The sequence below is a fragment of the Aythya ferina genome (genome assembly GCF_964211825.1).
Source record: "Aythya ferina genome assembly, contig: HAP1_SCAFFOLD_29, whole genome shotgun sequence".
Taxonomy (NCBI): domain Eukaryota; kingdom Metazoa; phylum Chordata; class Aves; order Anseriformes; family Anatidae; genus Aythya; species Aythya ferina.
The window spans coordinates 1,106,854-1,128,955 of NW_028181463.1; the positions used below are offsets into that span (position 1 = coordinate 1,106,854).

Genomic DNA, 22,102 nt, shown 5'->3' on the forward strand with positions numbered 1-22,102 from the left:
TCTTGGCACTGGAAACCTCCAGAGCTCCCATCTGACTCTAATCCTGAAGGAAAGAAGGGCAGGACAGGAAGGCAGGGGGAGGAAATAGTGTGGTGGGTTGAGGTATTGCTGACATATGTAATCCTTGCTCCACATTGTCCTCAGGGTTACATCATGAATGAGTTCATCCCCAAAAGATCCTCTGCACCACGAGCACCCGGTGTCCAGCTGGTTTGGAAATACTGCAGAGACGTTCTTCTGATGCTTGTGTAACCAGATTGGTGATGGCAGGAAAAGACTGTTCCTTCACCAGTGATCAACTTTCTTCTTCATGTTAGGCCGCAACTGAACATCCCTCACAATTCTTAAAGTGTTTGCTTTATCTCAGCGATGAACTGCATTAGGTCTCCTTGATTAGTCTGAGGCACAATGCAATACTTTTTCCCTTCTGCCACTCCAGCACAAAACCTCTGAATATTTTTTCCACATTGACCTGATGGGGCATTTCACATTTTTTACTTTCATATCCCTGATGGAAGGGGATGATTCCCAAACTAGGATAAGCAGATGGGTTCTGCTTCAGCCATTTCAAGAACTGTCCTGTTCTTGAGTATTTCAGCCTGAGTTTTGCCACAACTCCTGCACTGTAATGCATCCCTTGTCTGGCATCGCCCTGTCCCCTGTACTGTGGGATGACTGTGCTGTGGTGGGACGTGTTTCCAGTGAGTCGTCTACCAGACATCGTAAAGAATACTATAAGCAGGACAAGAGGGGTTCTGCTTCCAGCCAGGGAGAGGCGGGGAAGAAAGGAACAATCGGGTTTACTGGATTGGGTATACTTAATGGCCTGGTACATCAGACCCACAAATGTATCAGGCTCTACTGATACATCAGTACTCACCGGTGCACAGAGTACCCTAATGCCATCAAGCTAGAAAGAAGTAGAACCCACCTGTATTTCTGGAGTGACAGGGGGAACCCAATACATAACTGTACTGGAGGCTGAGGTGAGTCTAACTGGGAAGGAATGGCAAAAGCACCCCATTGGGACTGGCCCAGAGGCTATGTGCATCCTCGGCATAGACTGCTTCAGGAGAGGGAATTCAGAGTTCCAAGAGGGCACCACCGGTGCGGCTTTGGCAGAGCTGCCTTGGAGACAAAGGACATGAAACAGTTGTCTACCTTGCTTGGCCTTCCACAGAACCCTTCTGTTGGGGGTTTGCTGAGGGTTGAAGAACAGCAGGTGCCAATGGCTACCATGGTGGTGCACCTGAGGCAGCATCATGCTAACCGAGACTCCCTGATTGCCATCCATGAGCTGGGTCATTGACTGGAGAGCCAAGGTGTAGATGCAGAGCTTGGGAGCGTGGTTTAGTGATGGACTTGTCAGCACTAAGGTAAAGATGTATGACCTGGGTTACACGTCCCAGAGTAGTGTCAGGCACATTGCAATTCTTTTTACCTTCTGCATCTATAGCACAGGAAGAAGGACTTTGCCCTACTCTATTGACTGGGCAGGTCTTTTCACTTTACTCAGTTTAGGTTTCTGTGTCTAGAAGGTTAAATTCCCCAAATGAGGCCAAGCTCATAGGTGCAGCTACAGCCACTCGAAGATATATATTTTTTAATTTTCATCCTGAGTTTCCCACAGAAGACCCAATAGAGCATAGATGTCCAGTTGTCTGCAAAGATTCTAGCAGAATTTCTCAGGTTCCAATGGTAATTTCAATTTTATTTTATTTTATTTATTATTTTATTTTATTTTATTTTATTTTATTTTATTTTATTTTATTATTTTATTTCATTTTTTTCCCTAGGAACTCCTGACTTCTCTTAGAATGGGTTTCATGTGCTGGGCTGGGCTGCAGTTACAGGGACAAAGACTACTGCTGGCAGCAGAGGTGTCAGACCTCTAGACTCTACTTTTCCTCCCGATGAAGGTTTCCAAAGAAGACACCACAGAAAAATAGCAGAAGAAGAAAGATGCTCCAAACTGAAATGTAGCAAAATTCAGGATTTATAAACAGAAAATATTTTCATTAGTTGCTTTTTGAAATCTCCTTCCTTAAGTACATCATGCAAGCTCTGCAATTAGCTGCACAAGCCGTGAAAACTTAATAAAACTATGGAAGAGAAGTCAGGAGTTTCTGCATTTTAATGAGGTCCATGGAGTATTTTGGCACTGATGCTATGGAGCTCAGGTACTATAGAAGAGAGTGATGTAACCGCTTGAGCAAGTAAAGTCAGGAGGAAAAGTTGAAGTGACTTGGAGTATGAATGGGCCCAACTGAGGGCTGTTACTAAGAAAGCCTCCTCAAGGATGTGTTAGGGTAGATAATTAGAGGCCATGATTGCAGACTGGCAAAGTCCTGTGCTGAGAAAACTCTTGGTTGATTTTAGTGAAGCAGAAGAGCCAAGGCCTGACCCCAGCCACTGGGAGAGGAGATCCTGCATCCCCATGTCTGGCTCAAGGCTGTTCCTGGGATCTGTGGGATGGAGTGGGCAGTGGGATGCCATGAGAAGAACAGTGGTATGACACCTCTGAGCTGCTGCTCAGAGTTGAAAGAAATCAATTAAGGCCCATCAGAATTAATATAACATATCTCCCAACAAACTCTAGCCAAGGGGACAAAAACCTCAGGGCTCTTGGGGCCTTCCCTTTTTACCAGCACCCTCTGCCTTCTCCTCTGCAGGCTTTCCTATGCTGTCCCACACTTTGCCCTATTTCCTTCAAGTCTACAGACACCCATCTCTGTCCACAACCTTGCTCTCATCCTTTGTTTCAACCATGTATTGCCAACTCTCACCAGGTACTCCTTGAAAGACAAAGCCCAGGTCTGATCAGACACAAGCCACCTCAGCAGCAGCTTCCAAGCCAGGGGCCTGCTGCTGGCCTTGCAGCTTCTTGGCTACACACAGCCAAGCCTTGTGCCTGCTGCTGCCCACTCATGGACTCAAGCAGAAGGGACAGGACAACCCATCTGGGGGCCTTCTTTCTGCCTGGGTCCCTCTGGCTCTGGAGGCAGAGGGGATCCCCCAGTCAGCATGCCAAGCAGGTGCCTTCTGCTGGCCTAGCAGGGCCACTGCCAGATGTCAGCCCAGAAGTGCAGATCCCAGGTCTATGTCAAGGGTGACCTGCCACCTCCAGACACAAGTGACCTCCCAGTTACTTTCTGTGACACGTTCCTGCTGCTGCCCTATCACGTGCAGAGACAGAAGTGACCTCACAGTCCCTGCCACAGTCACATTGCTCCTGCTGGGGCAGGAGATCCTGAGGCAGAGCTGAGCCCTTCAGAGCACTCCCATCAATCTCCTCTTTGTGGCCCACAAGCTGATCAGACCCATGACCCCTCACATACATCTTTGCATGCCATGTGACTGCAGAGTAACCTCACAGTTCTTGGCTTGCACTAAGGGCCACACCCAGTATGGTACCTAAAGGTAAGGGTTAGGAGAGGGGCTGAAGGTGAGGAAGTCAATGCACAGGAACAGGGGAATCAGCTGTTAGGTGTTCATGCATCAGGGAACTAGGGCTCACCTTTCTGGGTTTGAATTTAAAGAAAGATTTATTGGGAGGGATTGGTGTTCTGCTTTGCGTATCAGGTCTGTGGTTAAAGTGCGGACAAGCTTAGTGATTTAGGGTTTGTTCAGTTTTTCCAATAATTCTAGGCCTAAATAGAGCATTTAAATCTAGCGTTAAGGGTAGGGATCAAGGTAAGCAAGAGAGTAAGGGTAAGGGAAAGAGGCGATGGACTGAGTTTTGGCTTCAGTGCACACTTAGATGTCAGGCATAGGAGTAGTTGATTCCTGTTTTGGTGTGGAGTAACATTTAAATTTAGGAATTATGTTTGCTCCTTGAAGCTGGGGAATAGCCTCATATAAGTGTTTTAAGTCACGGTTACAGCAGCTTCCGCATAGCCTGAACCAACTTACCTTTTACAAAATCTTTAGTTTCTGCTGGATAATCCCTATTCCCTCCTCCAAATCTCACATTTCTCCTGACCAGGGCTTCTCCTGACCTCACTATATCAGTCATAATCTTAGGAGCATCTTTCTAGTGGCTTTCATAATCTCAGAGTATCCATCACACCTCTGTTGGGTACTCTATTCCTGAGAAAAGCGTCACTTAAGACACGATGGAAAAGGACATAAAAGTCCATCAGAGCACCCTGCACAATGTGCCCAGCAACTCTGCAGTGCCACAAAAGTGCGGTTCCTGCCTACAAGTTTCCTTTCCAGAATGGCTCCTATGGCTCCAGGGTAACTTTTTCCAGGCACTCACTTCCCCAGGCCACACCACTCTTGCCCGCAGGCCCAATGTGCCTCTCCAAGCCTCCCCTCTTCCCCTGCAGTAGTGGCACCTCACTGCAGCAGGTTGGTGCATATCCAGGCTCAGGGGTGTTTCCTGAGGGCCTGCCCCGTGTGGGGAGTGGTGGGGAGGAAGAGAGCAAGGTCATCTCCTGGGGCATGGCTGAGCACAGCCCAGACATCCCGCACCGCAGGCAATCCCCTGCTCCCAGGCTGAGGCACACATGCAAGGTGGACACTTCTCCATCAGACCAGATTCACGCAGGACCCTTCAACCCTGTCCCAGTCCCAAGATTTGGCTACTTCTCCACCCACAGACATACCCTGCTTTCCATTTGGGGACTCAGGCAGGACTTTAAGGATCTGCTAAAGCCATGGATTTCCTTGTTTCTCACAGCCTTCTCACAAGTCTTTCTCCTGGCCCTCCTCACTGCCCAGCACTGCCTCTCTGGTGGCACTCAGTGACCCTTCAGAAGGGCCTTTGGGCTTCCTCAATTGTCCTGGTGCTTATTAGCACCTTCCTGGCTCCTTCCAGATTGCAGAGGGAGTCTTCTTGTCCATCAGTGGCCCAGTACTGGCTCTGGCTGGGATGGAGTTACTCTCTGCAAAGCAGCCCCTTGTGGTACAGTGTTTTGGTTGTGTGACCAGTGATGGTCACCCACAGTTGTGGTTGCTGTTTTTGAGCAGTTCTTGCACAGCATCAGGGCCTTCTGTGGCTCACAATTTCCGAGTTTTATTTGGTTTTGCTATTCTGTCCCCAGTTCCTCTAGAAGAAGAGAAAACAGGTGGTTGAGAGGTGTTTATCTGCTGCATGCATGAAGCATGAAGGTGTCCATGGTGCCAGGAAATGGAGGTCCGTGAAGCTGCAGGAGCCCTGGTGTCTTGCCTGGCAGATCCCCAGCACACAGTGCCTGTGCCCCGTAGGGCCAGCCCCGCTCCCCAGGCCAGCACAAGAGGCCTGGCCCAGCCACAGAGCAGCCTGCCCCGAGCAGGGGCCTGCACAAAGAGCTTTCCCTTTGCCCTTTCCCCATCAGTTCAGGCCCAGCAATGCTGCCCTGCTCTTCCCCAGGGCCATCCCTGCTCCCAGAGAGCCTTGCCCAGGGCAGTGTGTCTGTGCTAGCCTGGCTGGCCATTGCTGCTTCCTGCCCTGTGCTCCCCACAGGGCCCCAAGCTGTCGGTGCTGCTGTGAGAGCCAGGGGCTGTGGTGCCCTGGGACCCCCGCGGGTCTCCCCTTTGCCTGTGCTGCTCAGGGTGGGCAGCACACCTATGTCCATGGGGATCTCTGCTGCTGAGCCCCTTTCCATCTGCCCTGATGGCTCAGCAGCACAGGGCAGTGCTGCGCAGGGCCATGGGGTGTCTCTAAGGGCACAAAGGACAGGCGAGTGCTGCACCAGACCTCACCCAGAGCACTTCAAAATGCATATCCTCAATTACTCTGCAGTCTTATGGGCCTTTGCCTGCTGGCTCTTCACCACCTCTGCTGGCATTGCACAGCCCTCCTTTAGCCCATCGAATCCTCAGATTCGCCTTTTCCTTTACCAGACCCTTCTTTGCATGGTCACATTTTATGAGGTTCTAATCATTACCCACTGAGCACCCTGTCCCTGCAGATCCCCTGACATCTCCTGGAAGCTCCAGATTCCTCTACAGGCTGCAATCTGCCATCTGCCCCACTGCAGGGGGTGCAGTCCCATGCAGATAAATTTAAGATCAGTTGTCATCTCCTTAGGCAAGTTCTGTCATAATGGAAGCTCTTAGTGCTGCCCTTGGTTCCTCAGGGACCACCCTGGGACTTTCAGCCTCTGTCCTTCACTCCATGACAAACCCCCAGAATAGAGAAGAGCAGGGAGCAACCCCTTGGCTCCATTCCTGATAGCACATTTGGAAGAGGTGTCCAGGCTTCTGGGTTTGCCGTGAGCAGCCCCATTTGTTACTGTGGTGCTAGTAGGGAGGCCAGCTGTGACCCAGGCCTGCACAGTGCCTGCTGCTGCTTGCTACCACAGGGATGCCACTGCAGAGACAACAGGACTGTCACCATGGTGCATGAGATCTAAGGGCTTATCCAAAAATAAGAGCACAAGAGAACAATGTGGAAGCCAAAAGAGAGCAGCAGTGACAAGGCCACGTCCTGCTGCTGGCCATGGTCGTGGCTCCAGGAAAGCAGCAGCCCCGAACCAAAGGCAGCAGAGAGGCAGAGCCCAGCGGGCAGTGAGGGGCAGCCCCAGTGGCCTTCGGGGCTGCTCCTGAATGTGGCAGCTGGGCTCTTGGTCCTGAGCCCCTCCTGTGTTCTGGGGCTGCTCCCCCAGCTCCAGAGGAGATGGGAAGAGATGGCAGCTCAGACCAATGAATTTCTGATGGCTTTCTTATTAGGTTTATCTACACAGGAAGCCATCTTCTACAGGAAAACAATTGACTTGTAGGGGGCTAGGAATAATATTTAATCAAATGTGAAGTATTGAGAGAAAATAATAAAACTGACATTTAATAATAGAAGACATCATATTATTTTCTTTCTCAGAAAGGCTGGGATTTCTAATATTAGGCATAGTATTATAGGTGCATTTGGTGAGTCCTGATGGAATCCCTTAGTTCCCGGTTCCTCAAGCTATAGATAAGGGGGTTCGCTACTGGAGGAACCACTGAGTACAGAACTGTGACCACCAGGTCCAGGGATGGGGAGGAGATGGAAGAGGGCTTCAAGTAGGCAAATATGGCAGTGCTGATCATCAGGGAGGTGACAGCCAGGTGAGGGAGGCACGGGGAAAAGGCTTTGTGCCGGCCCTGTTCAGAGGGAATCCTCAGCACTGCCCTGAAGATCTGAACATAGGAAACCGCAATGAAAACAAAACAACCAAATGCTAACAAAATGCTAAACAGAATTGCCCAGACCTCTCTGAGATAGGAATCTGAGCAGGAGAGCTTGAGGATGTGGGGGATTTCACAGAAGAACTGGTCCACAGCATTGCCTTGGCAGAGGGGCAGGGAAAATGTGCTGGCCGTGTGCAGGACAGCATGGAGAAAGCCACTGCCCCAGGCAGCTGCTGCCATCTGGGCACAAGCTCTGCTGCCCACGAGGCTCCCGTAGTGCAGGGGCTTGCAGATGGCAACGTAGCGGTCGTAAGCCATGACAGTGAGAAGGGAAAACTCTGCATCAAAAAAGAAGACTAAAAAAAGTACTTGGGCAGCACATCCTTGATAGGAAATGGCCCTGGTGTCCCAGAGGGCATTGGCCATGGCTTTGGGCAGAGTGGTGGAGATGCAGCCCAGGTCGAGGAGAGCCAGGTTGAGGAGGAAGAAGTACATGGGGGTGTGGAGGCGGTGGTTGCAGGCTACGGCGCTGAGGATGAGGCCGTTGCCCAGGAGGGCAGCCAGGTAGATGCCCAGGAAGAGCGCGAAGTGCAGGAGCTGCAGCTCGCGCGTGTCTGCGAATGCCAGCAGGAGGAACTCACTCACAGAGCTGATGTTGAGCATTCTCTGACTTTGTACTTGCTTGTCTGTTGAAGAGAAGGCAGAGCAATGTTAGAACAGACTTCTCTGAGGAAAATAGGAAATAAAACAGAAGGGTGGATAACTCAAAGTCAGACAAATGTCAGATCAATGAGCTTTGCAGTATCATTGCAAATAACTGAGCTGATTGGAAGGCAGACCTGCAAGTATTTCCCTCACTTTATTTTATCCCAGTTGCCCTATCCTAGTTGAGGTATTGGAGTTTTGAACTCCCTGACATTACTTGCACAGTCCTGGTTAAATCCAGTGGGTGCTAGGAGGCAAAAGGTCTGTCCCTAGGTGAAGACAGAGCAGAGCAGCTCTGCCCATCAGTCCTGCTCTCAGCTGCCCCATGTCACCTTTCTGTGAGCTGCAGGATGATCCCACTCAGGTGTTTCCCTGAGAAGAAACTGCAGAGCAGAGAAGCTCCAGTCCCAGTGCAGATGGACAGAATCCTCACCTTGTCTGCAGGGGACTGGTCAGGATTTCAGCTCTCCCCTCCCAGACAGGTGCAAAGGTCTCACTCCAGCTGTCCACAGACAGTCATCCAGCAGCATGGACACGGTCTTAGCACGGAGGTTTCTTCTTCTTGGGGCGCCTGGGTAACACAAGGATGCCACGAGAGAGCTGCATCCTACGGGAGAGCAGCCTGCAGCCCGGGAGGATGCCTCACAGACAGAGCTGGATAGCTGAAAGCTGGAGTGTCCCGTAACCCAGCTGCACCCCCGGCAGGGTCTGGGGGAGGTTTGGCCACTCTGCTCATTGCTGTCCAGGGGCACTTGGCATAGGACACTGCAAGGGGCTTCTGCCAGGCTTCCTCCCGTCGCACTGCAACCCAGCAGGACTCTCAAAGCCTACTGCATTGCCCACTGCCCTCTCAGAAACAACACCCAGCAGGAGGAGACCCTTCCAGGACCTGCAGCTGCATGGCCCTGCAGCCAGACCCTTACCTTGTCAAGGGCTGTGCAGGTTTCTCCTGCAGGCAGCTCTCAGCATCCTCCCACTCCCAGCTGCCTCCAAGCCCTCTCTCCTTCTCTCCTCTCCCCATGACAGATGCAGTCAGAGCCCGCAGTCCTGCTGCGCTGTGCAGAGGAGCTGCTCCTAAGCACAGCTATATCTCTGCTTCATGGGACTTTCTGAAATGTGTTTTCTTTGTCCCACGAGCCCAGCCCAGCTCAGTAACAGAGGCCCAGCCCAAGGAATTGGAATCACCAATTAAATGAGCCCACAAGGAGTCAATTAGGCTCTGGTGCTTTAATGATTAGCTGTCTCCTCAAAAGCTTTAGTGGCAGAGACAATAGCCATAGCCATGGACCCAAATATCTCATAAGGCAGCTCTGTAGGAAGCTGGCCTGGTTCCTTGTGAGAAGGCACCACTGCTCATATGGTATCTTCATGGTGGAAACCCCTCCTGAAGTAGGCATCCAAAATCAGCAGGATCCTTGTGGCCTGGCAGCCAAGCAGACACAAATCACCTCAGCAGCACCTTCCAAGCCAGGGGCCTGCTGCTGGCCTTGCAGCTTCTTGGCTAGACACAGCCAAGCCTTGTGCCTGCTGCTGTGCAGTCATGGACTCAAGCAGAAGGGACAGGACAACCCATGTTGGGGCCTTCTTTCTGTCTGGGTCCTCCTGGGTGTGTAGGCAGAGGGGATCCCCCAGTCAGCATGCCAAGCAGGTGACTTCTGCTGGCCTAGAAGGGCCACTGCCAGATGTCAGCCCAAAAGTGCAGATCCCAGGGAGAAGGCAAGGGTGACCTGCCACCTCCAGTTACAAGTGACCTCACAGTCCCTTTCCATGACACGTTCTTGCTGCTGCCCTATCAAGTGCAGAGATAGAAGTGACCTCACAGTCCCTGCCACAGTCACATTCCTGCTGCTGGGGTAGGAGATGTTGAGGCAGAGCTGAGCTCATCAGAGCATCCCCACCCATCTCCCCCTTGCGACCCACAAGCTGATCAGATCAGGGTGAGCAAGAGACTAAAGATAAAGGCAAATGGCTATAGGCTGTGTTTTAGCTTGAAGGGATACTTTGACATCAGGCATAAGAACAGTGGATTCCTGTCAGGGTGTAGAGTAGCATTGAGGTTTGGGGATTAATGTCACTGGCTAAAATAAGGGAAAGGCTTTACATAACTGTTTGAAGTCAGTGTTACAGCAGAATCAACATTGCCTGAACATTCTAACCTCACAGAAATCATTAATTTCTGCTGGCCAAGATCCTTTTCCCTCCCGCAAATCTCATATCTCTCCTGGCCAGGCTTCTCCTGACTTCCCCATATCAGTCATCTTCGTAGAGGTAGCTTTCTGATGGCTTTCATGATCTCAGAGTATCTGCCTCATATCTGTTGGCTACTCCTTTCTTGAGACTGACATGGCACCTAAGTCAGGATGGAAAAGAACACAAAGGCTGTAGGTGAACCCTGCACAGTATGCACAGCAGCTCTTGTACCACCCTAAAAATTTTGTTTCCTGCCTCCAACGTTTGGATATGAAATGGTTTCTGTGCACCCAGGCTATCTTTTCCCAAACCCTCATGCATGGTTCAGTTTGCCCCAAGAGTCTTAGAGGCAGTGGCCCCCTCTATGTAGAAAACTGAAAGCATTGCTAAAGGATGACTTCAGGCAAAAGCTGACACCTCTGACATGACAACCCCTACTCCAGACCTCTTCCTCTATGGGGCCTACCAGCTACTTAGAAAGAGCCGATCTCAGAAACTACATGCACAGCAAGTGCCTTCTGCTGTCCTGTCATGGATGCTGGCAGATGTGAGCCTAAAGGCACAGATCCCAGCCAGGAGTCAAGGGTGACCTGTCAGCTACTTCCGAAAGCAGTCACCTCACAGGCCATTTAACAGCCAGTGGCTTCCTGCTGGACTTAGTGCTTCTGATACACCACTGATCTTATAATGCCACACCTAGAAAACACCCCCTTTTTGGGCCAGGACCTGCCCAGATGGAAATGATCTCTTTGTGATCCTCCAAGCCCATGGCACACCTGCTGGGCTCCCAGTCTCTCTGACACACAGGAGCCAGTTCCGTGCCAGTCCTGGGAGGTGCTAGGGCAGGAGGGACCTTGCAGGCAATGTTCCAGCCCCATGCCTGTTGGCGATCTCTCAGCTCCTTGTACACAGTGAAGATCACACTCAAGTCCAGAAGCCTGAAGCAGACCTAGAAGACACTCAGGGGAAGCACCCTTCCATCCCCAGCCCCAGCTGGCCGAGCTTCTCTGCAGGGCGAGGAAGCTGTGGTGCCTGGGGCACGGGGGCACTCTGCAGGGCTGTGCTGGGCAGGCTGGGAGGCAGACCCAGCTCATGGGGTCCCTGCCATTGCCCCAGGGCTGCAAGGAGTCACTCGCCAGGCTCCTTTGCTGGGGCTTTTGTGTACCCTCAGGCTGCACAGCTCTCCTCTGCCTGCTCACACCAGATTGAGCACTTGAGCTCTGCTCAGTCCACCTTGGAGGAGATCCCCCCTTAGGAGGGAAGTGCTGCAGTGGAGGCCAGCTGTGCCACTGCCATGCCCACTGCCTGTCCCTGCCTGCAGTCCCAGCACAGCCCCACAGCAGCACTGGCACCAAGTGAGAGGAGCAGCCGAGCCTGACCCCACCAGCAGGGCTCAGCAGGAGAGGGCGGCAGTGGCAAGAGAGCAGCTCGCATGCCCCAAACGCTGGTGCTCCCTGGCCGTGCTGCTGGGATGGGACTCTTTTCCTCTACACCCCTGCACACAGGCACTGCCCCTGCAGAGCCAGGCCTGGTCTCAGAGGAAGGCTTCTCTCTGTAGATGCCAGAGACTGATTTTTTGAAGTGTGATTTGTGCTGTTGGACTGTGGTTGTCAAGCATGTTGTGCTTTATCCTGGCAGACAACTCAGCACCACATTGCTCATCCTCACCCCCGAAATGCTCATGTGTTGAGATAAGGATGGTTTGATAGCAAAAGAAAGGAAGAGATGTTGCTGCTGCTGCTGCTCATGATGATGGTAATGTAGTTTAGTAAATCAAGCGATGAACAGTGCAATTGCTCACCACACACTGACCGATACCCAGCCTGTCCCCAAGCAGGGGTCCCCCTGAACCTGGCCAGCCTGCCTCAGGATCTCCTGTGCAGGTCCTTTCACCTTACTTTATTTTACGTCAAAATCAGCGGTGGTGGGACTTCATTCAGGCCATAGACGTCCACCATTATCTTCCACTCCCCATTAGAATTTTGCAATGTCCATACGGGACTATTAAAGGGTGAGAGAGCCTTGCTGATCACTCCTTGGCTCTCCAGTCAATGAACCAGGTCATGCAGGGGAATCAGGGAGTCTCTGTTAGTGCAATACTACCCCAGGTGCACTGTTGTGGTAGCGATTGGCACCTGCTGCTCATTGGCCATCAGCACCTCCAGAGCAGAAGGGTCCTGTGAGAGAGTGGGCAAGGTAGACAACTGTTTAAAGGTAAACCTTTGCATTTTTGAAGTACCCTCTCCTGAAGGAGTCTATTCTAAGGGTGCACAGAGCTTCTGGGCCAGTCTCAATGGGTTGCTTTTGCCACTCTTTCCCATTAGACTCACTTCAGCCTCCAATACAGTTAGCTACTGGGATTCTCCCGTCATTCCAGAAATGCAAATGGGTTTTGGCCCTTTTAGCACTACACTGTGCACTGGTGTCCACTAGAGCCTTGCATCTTCTGTGGGTCTGATGTGCCAGGCCATGGAATCCTCAAAGTCCAATACACTCAGTTGCCCCCTTCCTCCCCCCTGGCTGGAGGTAGAGCCCCTATAGTCCCGCTCATAGTATTCATTACTCTGTTTGGAGGACTGCCCACTAGAAACAGGAGCAGCAATTTTCTCAGAAGAACCACTTTTTGTGAATGTTTTTCCTTGCGCTTCATGTATCCATGCCTCTAGGATGGAGGTAGATTTTCCATCCCATTTACTCATGGCTTCTCCGTGATCACACAGTTAAAACCACAGAGCTGCACGTGGTATGTACCCACTATATCACCTTTCTTGAGTAGAGGGACAGTTACACCTGAGAGCTGAGGTATTGGTTCTTACAGGTGGGGAGGAAGATGTATTCTCTTGTAGTTCTTGGACCTACTCAGACGGTTTCTCCATAGACGAGACACAGGTTCATAGGGAAGAAGAGAGACTTTCTTTGTAATGCCATAGCTGGCTAGCCGATTCATCCACCATGGGTTCCTCTTGGTCTTTCCTGGTCATTACTGCCAACGAATTGGCATATGATTATGGTGCGCTCTGTACAAACTTCTGTCACATGGGTCATGTGCAGTTGACTTCATCGGGATCTTTGGACAGCTGTTAGTTTTCTAGGTTTCTACAAATCACCTTCAGCATGGGTAATTCCCTCAGGTACAGGATACCCCTGTGCATGGTGGTCCACTTGCCTGGTTGACATAGAAGATCTTCCTTCAAGGGATACCTTTCTTTCAGGCCTGAGAGGATTAAGTTCCTTGTGCCCTTTTCCACTGGCTTTCTCAATCACCCCTCACCTACAGGAGGATCCCAGCTGCTTGGCTTCCCTGCCCTCTAAATCCAGACTGTTAGCCCCCTTCTCTCAGCACTGGAGCAGCCAGCTGACAATGTGCTCACCGAGATGATGGCTAAAATATTTTCCCATGTCTCGTAGCTTACACTGGGATAGGGATCACATGGTTTCTGATGCTTATATGACCTCTTCTTCTTGGTCACCCTGCTTCCATGATGGACCAACTTAGCAGAAACCTGCCTCTTCTACTTCCTCTTCCTTTCTTGTCTGGGTGCCTGAGTTTCTTTCCTTTCTAAAGAAAAACTGACTATTACACCCATTGTTTTCTCTTGCATAAAGAGGCAACCGATACTGGCACAGGCTGGTTCTCTGGCCCAGCCATGGGGCCCATTGCAGGTGCTGGAGTGGCTGCAGGGCCCATCACTGGAGTTGTTCTGGCTGCAGGGCCTTCTGGATGTGTTGGAGTGGCTGCAGTGCCTATCGCAGGTTTGGGAGTAGCTATAGGGCCTGTCACGTGTGTCAATTTAACTTTGGGCCCACCTCAGGAGCTGGAGTGCCTGCAGGGCCTGTTGCAGGGTTTGGAGTGGCTTTGGACAGGCTATATGCCTGTCCTGGAGGAGAAGGGGGAGGTGAAGGAGAAAGGGAGAGCGAAGAAGTGGTGAAAAGCATCCCCCACTGTCCATCCCAGTTCCACCCACCCTGCATAGGTTTACTCCCCAAGGAGAAAAGGCAAAGAGTTTAAAAGAGTGTAATTCTAAATAATTTCTAAGAGATGAAGAGATGGTTCCTGAGGTATGAAGGCAGCAATTATTTTATCCTGTCATAAGTCTGCGTTATCCAATACAGCAAAACAATAACCTTAAACCAGCCCCCAGAACTGATAAAGAGCACGCAGTGGATGACAATTAGTAATGTGCTGTACAACACAATTCTGAAAACAAGCACCACAGACCCCAGATCAAAAATATCAATACTGTGATCAGCAACTGGTAAACCGATCTAATGCTTTTAACAATTTACTTTTAAAACGCTGTGGTCAGCTCTGTCATCTCAACCTTTGTGCTCCATGCTAGGCACCAAAAAGCCTTGCTGTGGTTTGACCCAGCAGGCAGCTCAGAACTGTACAGATATTCATCCAATGGACTGCAGGAGAGAAGAAGGAGAAAAAAAAAAAGTAAAAGTTTATGTGTTGATATAAAAGCAGATTAATAGGACACAAAGGAAATAATAATAACAACAACAATAGCAATAAATGGTTATATTATTATTATTATTATTATTATTATTATTATTATTATTATTATAGACACAGATATAATTATTATTATGGCCTGGCACATCAGACCCACAAAATGTATCAGGCTGTACTAGACACCAGTGCACAGTGTACCCTAATGCCATCAAGCTAGAAAGAGGTAGAACCCACCTGTATTTCTGGAGTGACAGGGGGATCCCAACAGTTAACTGTACTGGAGGCTGAAGTGAGTCTAACTGGGAAGGAATGGCAAAAGCACCCCACTGGGACTCACTCGGAGGCTATGTGCATCCTCAGCACAGACTGCTTCAGGAGAGGGAACTTCAAAGTTCCAAGGTGGGGCTTTGACATAGCTGCCTTGGAGACAAAGGACAAGAAACAGTTGTCTACCTTGCTTGGCCTTCCACAGAACCCTTCTGTTGGGGGTTTGCGGAGGGCTGAAGAACAGCAGGTGCCAATGGCTACCATGGTGACACACCTGAGGCAGCGTCACGCTAACCGAGACTCCCTGATTGCCATCCATGAGCTGGGTCATCGACTGGAGAGCCAAGGTGTAGATGTAGAGTTTGGGAGCGTGGTTTAGTGATGGACTTGTCAGCACTAAGGTAAAGTTGCCTGACCTGGGTTACACTTCCTTGAGTAGCGTAAAGCACAATGCAATTCTTTTTGCCTTCTGCATCTATAGCACAGGAAGTAGGACTTTACCCTACTCTATCAACTAGGCAGGTCTTTTCACATTACTGAGTTTAGGTTTGTGTGACTGGAGGGGGACAATTTCCCAAAAGAGGCCAATCTCATGGGTACAGATACAGCCAGAGGAAGATTTATTTTTCACTTTTTACCTTGAGTTTTCCACAGAAGACCCAAGAGACACCCTGGATGTCCACTTGTCTACTAAGATTCATTTAGAATTTCTCAGGATCCAACGGTCATTTCAAATTTATATTTTATTTTATTTTATTTTATTTTATTTTATTTTATTTTATTTTATTTTATTTTATTTTATTTTATTTTATTTTTTTGTCGTGGTTTAACCCGGCTGGCAGCTAAACACCACGCAGCTGTTCGCTCACCCTCCCCCCTCCCTCTCTGGGACGGGGGAGAGAAATGGAAAGTGAAGCTCGTGAGTTGAGATGAAGACAGTTTAATAAGACAGGAAAATAATAATAATAATAATAATAATAATAATAATACAATGATGATAATAGTACTACTACTAATAATATGTACAAACAAGTGATGCACAATGCAATTGCTCACCACCCGCTGACCGATGCCCAGCTTAACCCCGAGCAGTCCGGCCCCCTCCCCCTGGCTAGCCACCCCTATATATTGTTTAGCATGACGTCAGATGGTATGGAATACCCCTTTGGCTAGTTTGGGTCACCTGTCCTGGGTCTGTCCCCTCCCAGCTCTTACTGCACCCCCCCAGCCTGCCCGTTGGCAGGACAGAGCAAAGGCTGAGATGTCCTTGGCTTAGTATAAGCACTGCTCTGCAACAATTAAAGCATCGGGGTGTTATCAGCACTCTTCTCATTCTAAGCCAAAACACAGCATTCCACCAGCTACTAGGAAGAAAATTAATTCTGTGCTAACTGAAACCAGGACATCTATCCACCCCTTATTCCATACCATTTATGTCATGCTCAGGTTACACTCTTTTCCATACATTCTAATTAGTCACCTATAGTAATCATGGTAGTGATAACATACAGTATAATATACTATTTAACATGATGCAATTCAGTTCATGGGCTATTCTCACCCAGTATTAAATCTCCTTGAGGTACACACCGGACCTCTCCGTTCTTTTGCATCACCCACCAAGTATATCCAGGTCCCTGAGCGAAAACAATTCCACGAATAGGTTTGCCTTTTCCTGAGGCAGGAGTAGCCCAGACTGTTTTACCCAGCATATTTTTTACATGCACTACAGGAACTTTATCCCCATCTACAGTACGTAACAGGTTTGATTGGGCAGGTCCAGCTCGGTTGGTAGATCCCCTAGTATTGACTAACCAGGTGGCCTTTGCCAAATGCGTATCCCAGTTTTTGAACGTCCCAGCGCCCATTGCTTTCAAGGTAGTCTTTAACAGTCCATTGTATCGTTCAACTTTCCCGGAGGCTGGTGCATGATAGGGGATGTGATACACCCATTCAATACCATGTTCTTTGGCCCAAGTGTCTATAAGGTTGTTTCGGAAGTGAGTCCCATTGTCTGATTCTATTCTTTCTGGGGTGCCATGTCGCCATAGGACTTGCTTTTCAAGGCCCAGGATGGTGTTCCGGGCGGTAGCATGAGGCACAGGATATGTTTCCAGCCATCCGGTGGTTGCTTCCACCATTGTAAGTACGTGGCGCTTGCCATTGCGAGTTTGAGGGAGTGTGATGTAATCAATCTGCCAGGCCTCTCCATATTTATATTTCAGCCATCGTCCTCCATACCAAAGAGGCTTTGACCGTTTGGCTTGCTTGATTGCAGCACATGTTTCACAGTCATGAATAACCTGTGCTATAGCGTCCATGGTCAAGTCCACCCCTCGATCACGAGCCCATCTGTATGTTGCATCTCTACCTTGATGGCCTGAGGTGTCATGGGCCCATCGGGCTATAAATAATTCACCTTTATGCTGCCAATCCAGGTCCACCTGAGCTACTTCAATCTTAGCAGCCTGATCCACCTGCTGGTTGTTTTGATGTTCTTCAGTAGCCCGATTCTTGGGCACATGAGCATCTACGTGACGTACTTTCACAGCCAGGTTCTCTACCCGAGCAGCAATATCTTGCCACAATGCAGCAGCCCAGATAGGTTTGCCCCTACGCTGCCAGTTGAGATTAAAGCAATCAGCATTATGACAAGTGACTATTAAGCAGGTCTAATACTTATACCAATTTTAGTTTAACACACTCTGGTCAGATCTGCCGTTATCTCAACCTTTCGAGCCCCACGTTGGGCGCCAAAAAGACTGTCGTGGTTTAACCCGGCTGGCAGCTAAACACCACGCAGCTGTTCGCTCACCCTCCCCCCTCCCTCTCTGGGACGGGGGAGAGAAATGGAAAGTGAAGCTCGTGAGTTGAGATGAAGACAGTTTAATAAGACAGGAAAATAATAATAATAATAATAATAATAATAATAATACAATGATGATAATAGTACTACTACTAATAATATGTACAAACAAGTGATGCACAATGCAATTGCTCACCACCCGCTGACCGATGCCCAGCTTAACCCCGAGCAGTCCGGCCCCCTCCCCCCGGCTAGCCACCCCTATATATTGTTTAGCATGACGTCAGATGGTATGGAATACCCCTTTGGCTAGTTTGGGTCACCTGTCCTGGGTCTGTCCCCTCCCAGCTCTTACTGCACCCCCCCAGCCTGCCCGTTGGCAGGACAGAGCAAAGGCTGAGATGTCCTTGGCTTAGTATAAGCACTGCTCTGCAACAATTAAAGCATCGGGGTGTTATCAGCACTCTTCTCATTCTAAGCCAAAACACAGCATTCCACCAGCTACTAGGAAGAAAATTAATTCTGTGCTAACTGAAACCAGGACATTTTTATTTTATTTTATTTTATTTTATTTTATTTTATTTTATTTTATTTTATTTTATTTTATTTTATTTTATTTTATTTTATTTTATTTTATTTTATTTTATTTTATTTTATTTTATATTTTTTCCCTGATTATCTTAAAAAGGTTTCCATGTGCTGAACTGTGCTACAGTTACAGGGACAAAGACCACTGCTGGCAGTGGAGGTGTCAGACCTCCAGACTCTGTTTTTCTTCCCGATCAAGGCCTCCAAAGAAGTCACCCTGGATCAATAGCAATCGGAGAATGATGCTCAAAACTGAAATGCAGCAAAATTCAGCCTTTAAAAGAAAAAAAGATTTGTATTATCTGTTTTTTTTTGAAATCTTCTTCCTTAACTACTTCTTGCAATCTCTGCCATTAGCTGTACAAGTCTTGAAGTCATGAAGAAAACTATGGAAGAGATGTCAGGAGTTTCTGCATTTTAATGAGTACCATGGTGTATTTTGGTCTGATGCTATGACGCTCAGGTACTGAGAGGAGAATAATGCAAGTGCTAGAGAAAGTGAAGTCAGGAGGAAAAGTTGAAGTGATTTGGAGTATTAATGGGCCCACTGAGGGCTGTTACTAACAAAGCCTCCCCAGGGCCTTGTTAGGGCAGATAATCGGAGTCCATGATTGCAGACAGGCAAAGCACTGTGCTGAAAAAAGTCTTGTATTCTTCTGACGAAGCAGAAAAGCCAAGGCCTCATCCCTGGAAGTGGGAGGGGAGATCCTGCACCCCCATGTCTGTGTCAGGGCTCTTGCTGGGGTCTGTAGGATGTGGTGGGCAGTGTAATGCCATGAGAAGAACAATGGTATGACATCTCTGAGGTGCTGTACAACGTTGAAATGAATCACTGAGGCCCCATCACAATAAGTATAACATATCTTCTCCTAAGCTCTAGCCAAAGGGACAGCTATGGCTGTTGTCTCTGTTCCTCAGGCCTATGAGGACACAGCTTCTCATTAAAGCACCAGGGCCTCATTGCCTCCTTGCCACCACCCATGAACCAGGCAGGGCTCATACCATTCTCCTCACTTGGCAATGCACATCCCCATCTCCTACTGACCAGGAAGCATCTTGTGGAAGGTGTGAAGGCTAAGGATCTCCATTCCCAGAAGACAATGGTCAAGGCCTGGCCCTTGTAATTGCTGACACACATCCAGTTTGTTTGTACCTCAGTGTCATCTTCACACAGCCTTTGTCTCCTTGTCCTCACTGCCTCCAGAGTTCTGCTCTAATGAGCTCCAAGGGAGGCTGTGTCAGTGCTGGCCCTCAGGGGGACACTGCAGGAAACTTGCCTCTGACTTGGACTTCTGGAGAAATGTCTTCAATTGTCTCTGAGTGCCTGAGGTTTGTGGGCTCATCATCAAAGCCCCCAGAGGGATGATTCCAGTGCCTTGGTCTGGTGCTGTGCTGCTGAGCTGGGCCAGACTTGTGGGACAGAGAGAGCTCGTGGCAAGAGGGCCGTGGTGCAGAGAGACAGCTGTGCCCAGGAGCAGCTCCTCTGCACAGCACAGCAGGGCTGGGGGCTCTGACCGCAGCTGGCACAGGGAGAGGAGAGGATAGAGGGCTTGGAGGCAGCTGGGTGTGGGATGATGCTGAGAGCTGCCTGCAGGAGAAACCTGCACAGCCCTTGACAAGGTAAGGGTCTGGCTGCAGGGCCATGCAGCTGCAGGTCCTGGAAGGGTCTCCTCCTGCTGGGTGTTGTTTCTGGGAGGGCAGTGGGCAATGCAGTAGGCTTTGAGAGTCCTGCTGGGTTGCAGTGTGAGGTGAGGAAGTCTGGCAGAAACCTCAAGTATAGCCATAGGCCAGGTCTCCCTGGTCTGCCCAGAACACCCTGCTCGAGCAGGCCATGTCAGGCTCTCTGTCAGCTGCCTCATAGTTCTTGCAGCCATGGAAAAGAAGACAAGCTCACAAGCTCCATCTGGCTTTCTGTGGCGTTCCTCCCTCAGCAGCCTTCTCCAGTGTCTTCTCCGTTTTTTCAGGTAAACAGTCTAACGGGATGGTCCTGCAACTCATAAAAGGGTGACACAGGGCAGCTAAGAACAGGACTGCTGGGCAGAGCTGCTCTGCTTGATCTTCACCAAGGGACACTCCCACAGGGTATCAAGAGGAATGCACAGGAAATTTGAGGACATTCAGCAACCCAATTCCTATCCTAAGCTTTGCCAGGCCTACTGGGATAGAATAAAGCAAACAAAATCCCTACAGCTCAGCTCTGCACTCAGCTGAGTTGTTTGCAACAACTAACAAGTAGAAGGCACTTGAGGTTCCCTCATGTTCCTGCTTTCCTCCTACTGCACAGGAGGAAGGAACTCTAGGGAGCCCACAACTGCCCATTCTTCCAGTGTCACTCTCAGCTAGCACCAGCCACAGCTCAAGCAAGAGAGCTGCAGAAAATGTCTTCACATACTGAGCCTTGGACTGGGGGGTACTCTAAGGCTTGCAATAGTTCTTCCTCAAAGAAAACTTTTTTAACTTTTTCTACTGTTTTCTCTCAAACAGGCAGCCGTGTTCAATGTCAGAAAATGCCCAACAGCAGCTCAGTGAGTGAGTTCCTCCTGCTGGCATTCGCAGACACGCACGAGCTGCAGCTCCTGCACTTCGCGCTCTTCCTGGGCATCTACCTGGCTGCCCTCCTGGGCAACGGCCTCATCCTCAGTGCCGTAGCCTGTGACCACCGCCTCCACACCCCCATGTACTTCTTCCTCCTCAACCTCGCCCTCCTCGACCTGGGCTGCATCTCCACCACTCTGCCCAAAGCCATGGCCAATGCCCTCTGGGACACCAGGGCCATCTCCTATCAAGGTTGTGCTGCTCAAGTTCTCTTTTTTGTCTTCTTCTTTGGTTCAGAGTATTCAATTCTAACTATCATGGCCTACGACCGTTACGTTGCCATCTGCAAGCCCCTGCACTACGGGAGCCTCATGGGCAGCAGAGCTTGTGCCCAGATGGCAGCAGCTGCCTGGGGCAGTGGCTTTCTCAATGCTGTCCTGCACGCGGCCAGCACATTTTCCCTTCCCTTCTGCCAAGGCAACTCTGTAGACCAATTCTTTTGTCAAATTCCCCAGATCATCAAGCTCTCCTGCTCAGATGCCTACCTCCAGGAAGTTGAGCTACTTGTTTTCAGTCTTTCTTTTGTATTTGGTTGTTTTATTTTCATTGTGGTGTCCTATGTGCAAATCTTTAGGGCTGTGCTGAGGATGCCTTCTGAGCAGGGCCGACACAAAGCCTTTTCCACGTGCCTCCCTCACCTGGCCGTGGTCTCTCTGTTTGTCAGTACTGGCATGTTTTCCTACCTGAAACCCCCCTCCATCTCATCCCCATCTCTGGATCTTGTCGTGGCAGTTCTATACTCAGTGGTGCCTCCAGCAATGAATCCCCTCATCTATAGCATGAAGAACCAGGAGCTCAAGGATGCCTTGAAGAGACTGATGACTGCAGATGTTTCAAAATCAAAAACATAGCCTATTTTTTTCTGCATATGACCCACAATACAGTGCAGGCTCAAGGTTTGTTCTGTTATCTTTTTTTGTCATTTTTCTTACTCTGCAGGGCATCACCACCAGCTCAGAGATATATGGTGCATGGGAAGGATGTTCAGCAATGGCTGGCCAGTCCACTGCTCATTGTTCATCTCATAAAGGCTCCCTGGGAGGTAGGATGTCCAGGAGAAGAGCAGGGCCCCCTGAGGGTTCATGGGAAATGTGTAAAAGGAATCCCATTGCTGCTGGTGCCAGCAGGCACATCATACACACACAGAGAGATGAACACGAGTGAGCACAAATGCCATCAGGCATTCCTACAAGTCTCATGAAGGCCAGTGGGGCAGACAGTGTCACAAGGTTAAGTAACATTCCCTGGGAAGGCACCTGAATCCAGCTCTGAGATGTGCTTCCTTGAAGCAAGGTCCCTGTGACCACTCCTCATGCCGTGGGGCATCTCAGAGGAGGGCAGAGCAGGGCAAAGCACTACAGGGCTGAGGTGCCTCCCAGCCTCTGGCAGTGGCTGCA

General features: G+C 49.7%; 2 protein-coding genes and 1 long non-coding RNA gene across 3 annotated transcripts in view; 1 reads left to right on the plus strand and 2 right to left on the minus strand.

Annotated features, from left to right (window-relative positions):
- LOC311427923 overlaps window positions 1-22,102 on the minus strand; it is a 235,641-nt gene that overhangs the window by 39,878 nt on the left and 173,661 nt on the right. The window lies entirely within an intron of this gene.
- Window positions 6,838-7,758, minus strand: LOC311427958 (olfactory receptor 14C36-like; the record flags this gene model as incomplete). Its single annotated transcript, XM_084539534.1, has 1 exon — window positions 6,838-7,758. One exon carries the CDS (start codon window positions 7,756-7,758, stop codon window positions 6,838-6,840), a length of 921 nt encoding a protein of 306 aa, XP_084395660.1.
- LOC311427959 (olfactory receptor 14C36-like) lies at window positions 20,618-21,556 on the plus strand (the record flags this gene model as incomplete). Its single annotated transcript, XM_084539535.1, has 1 exon — window positions 20,618-21,556. One exon carries the CDS (start codon window positions 20,618-20,620, stop codon window positions 21,554-21,556), a length of 939 nt encoding a protein of 312 aa, XP_084395661.1.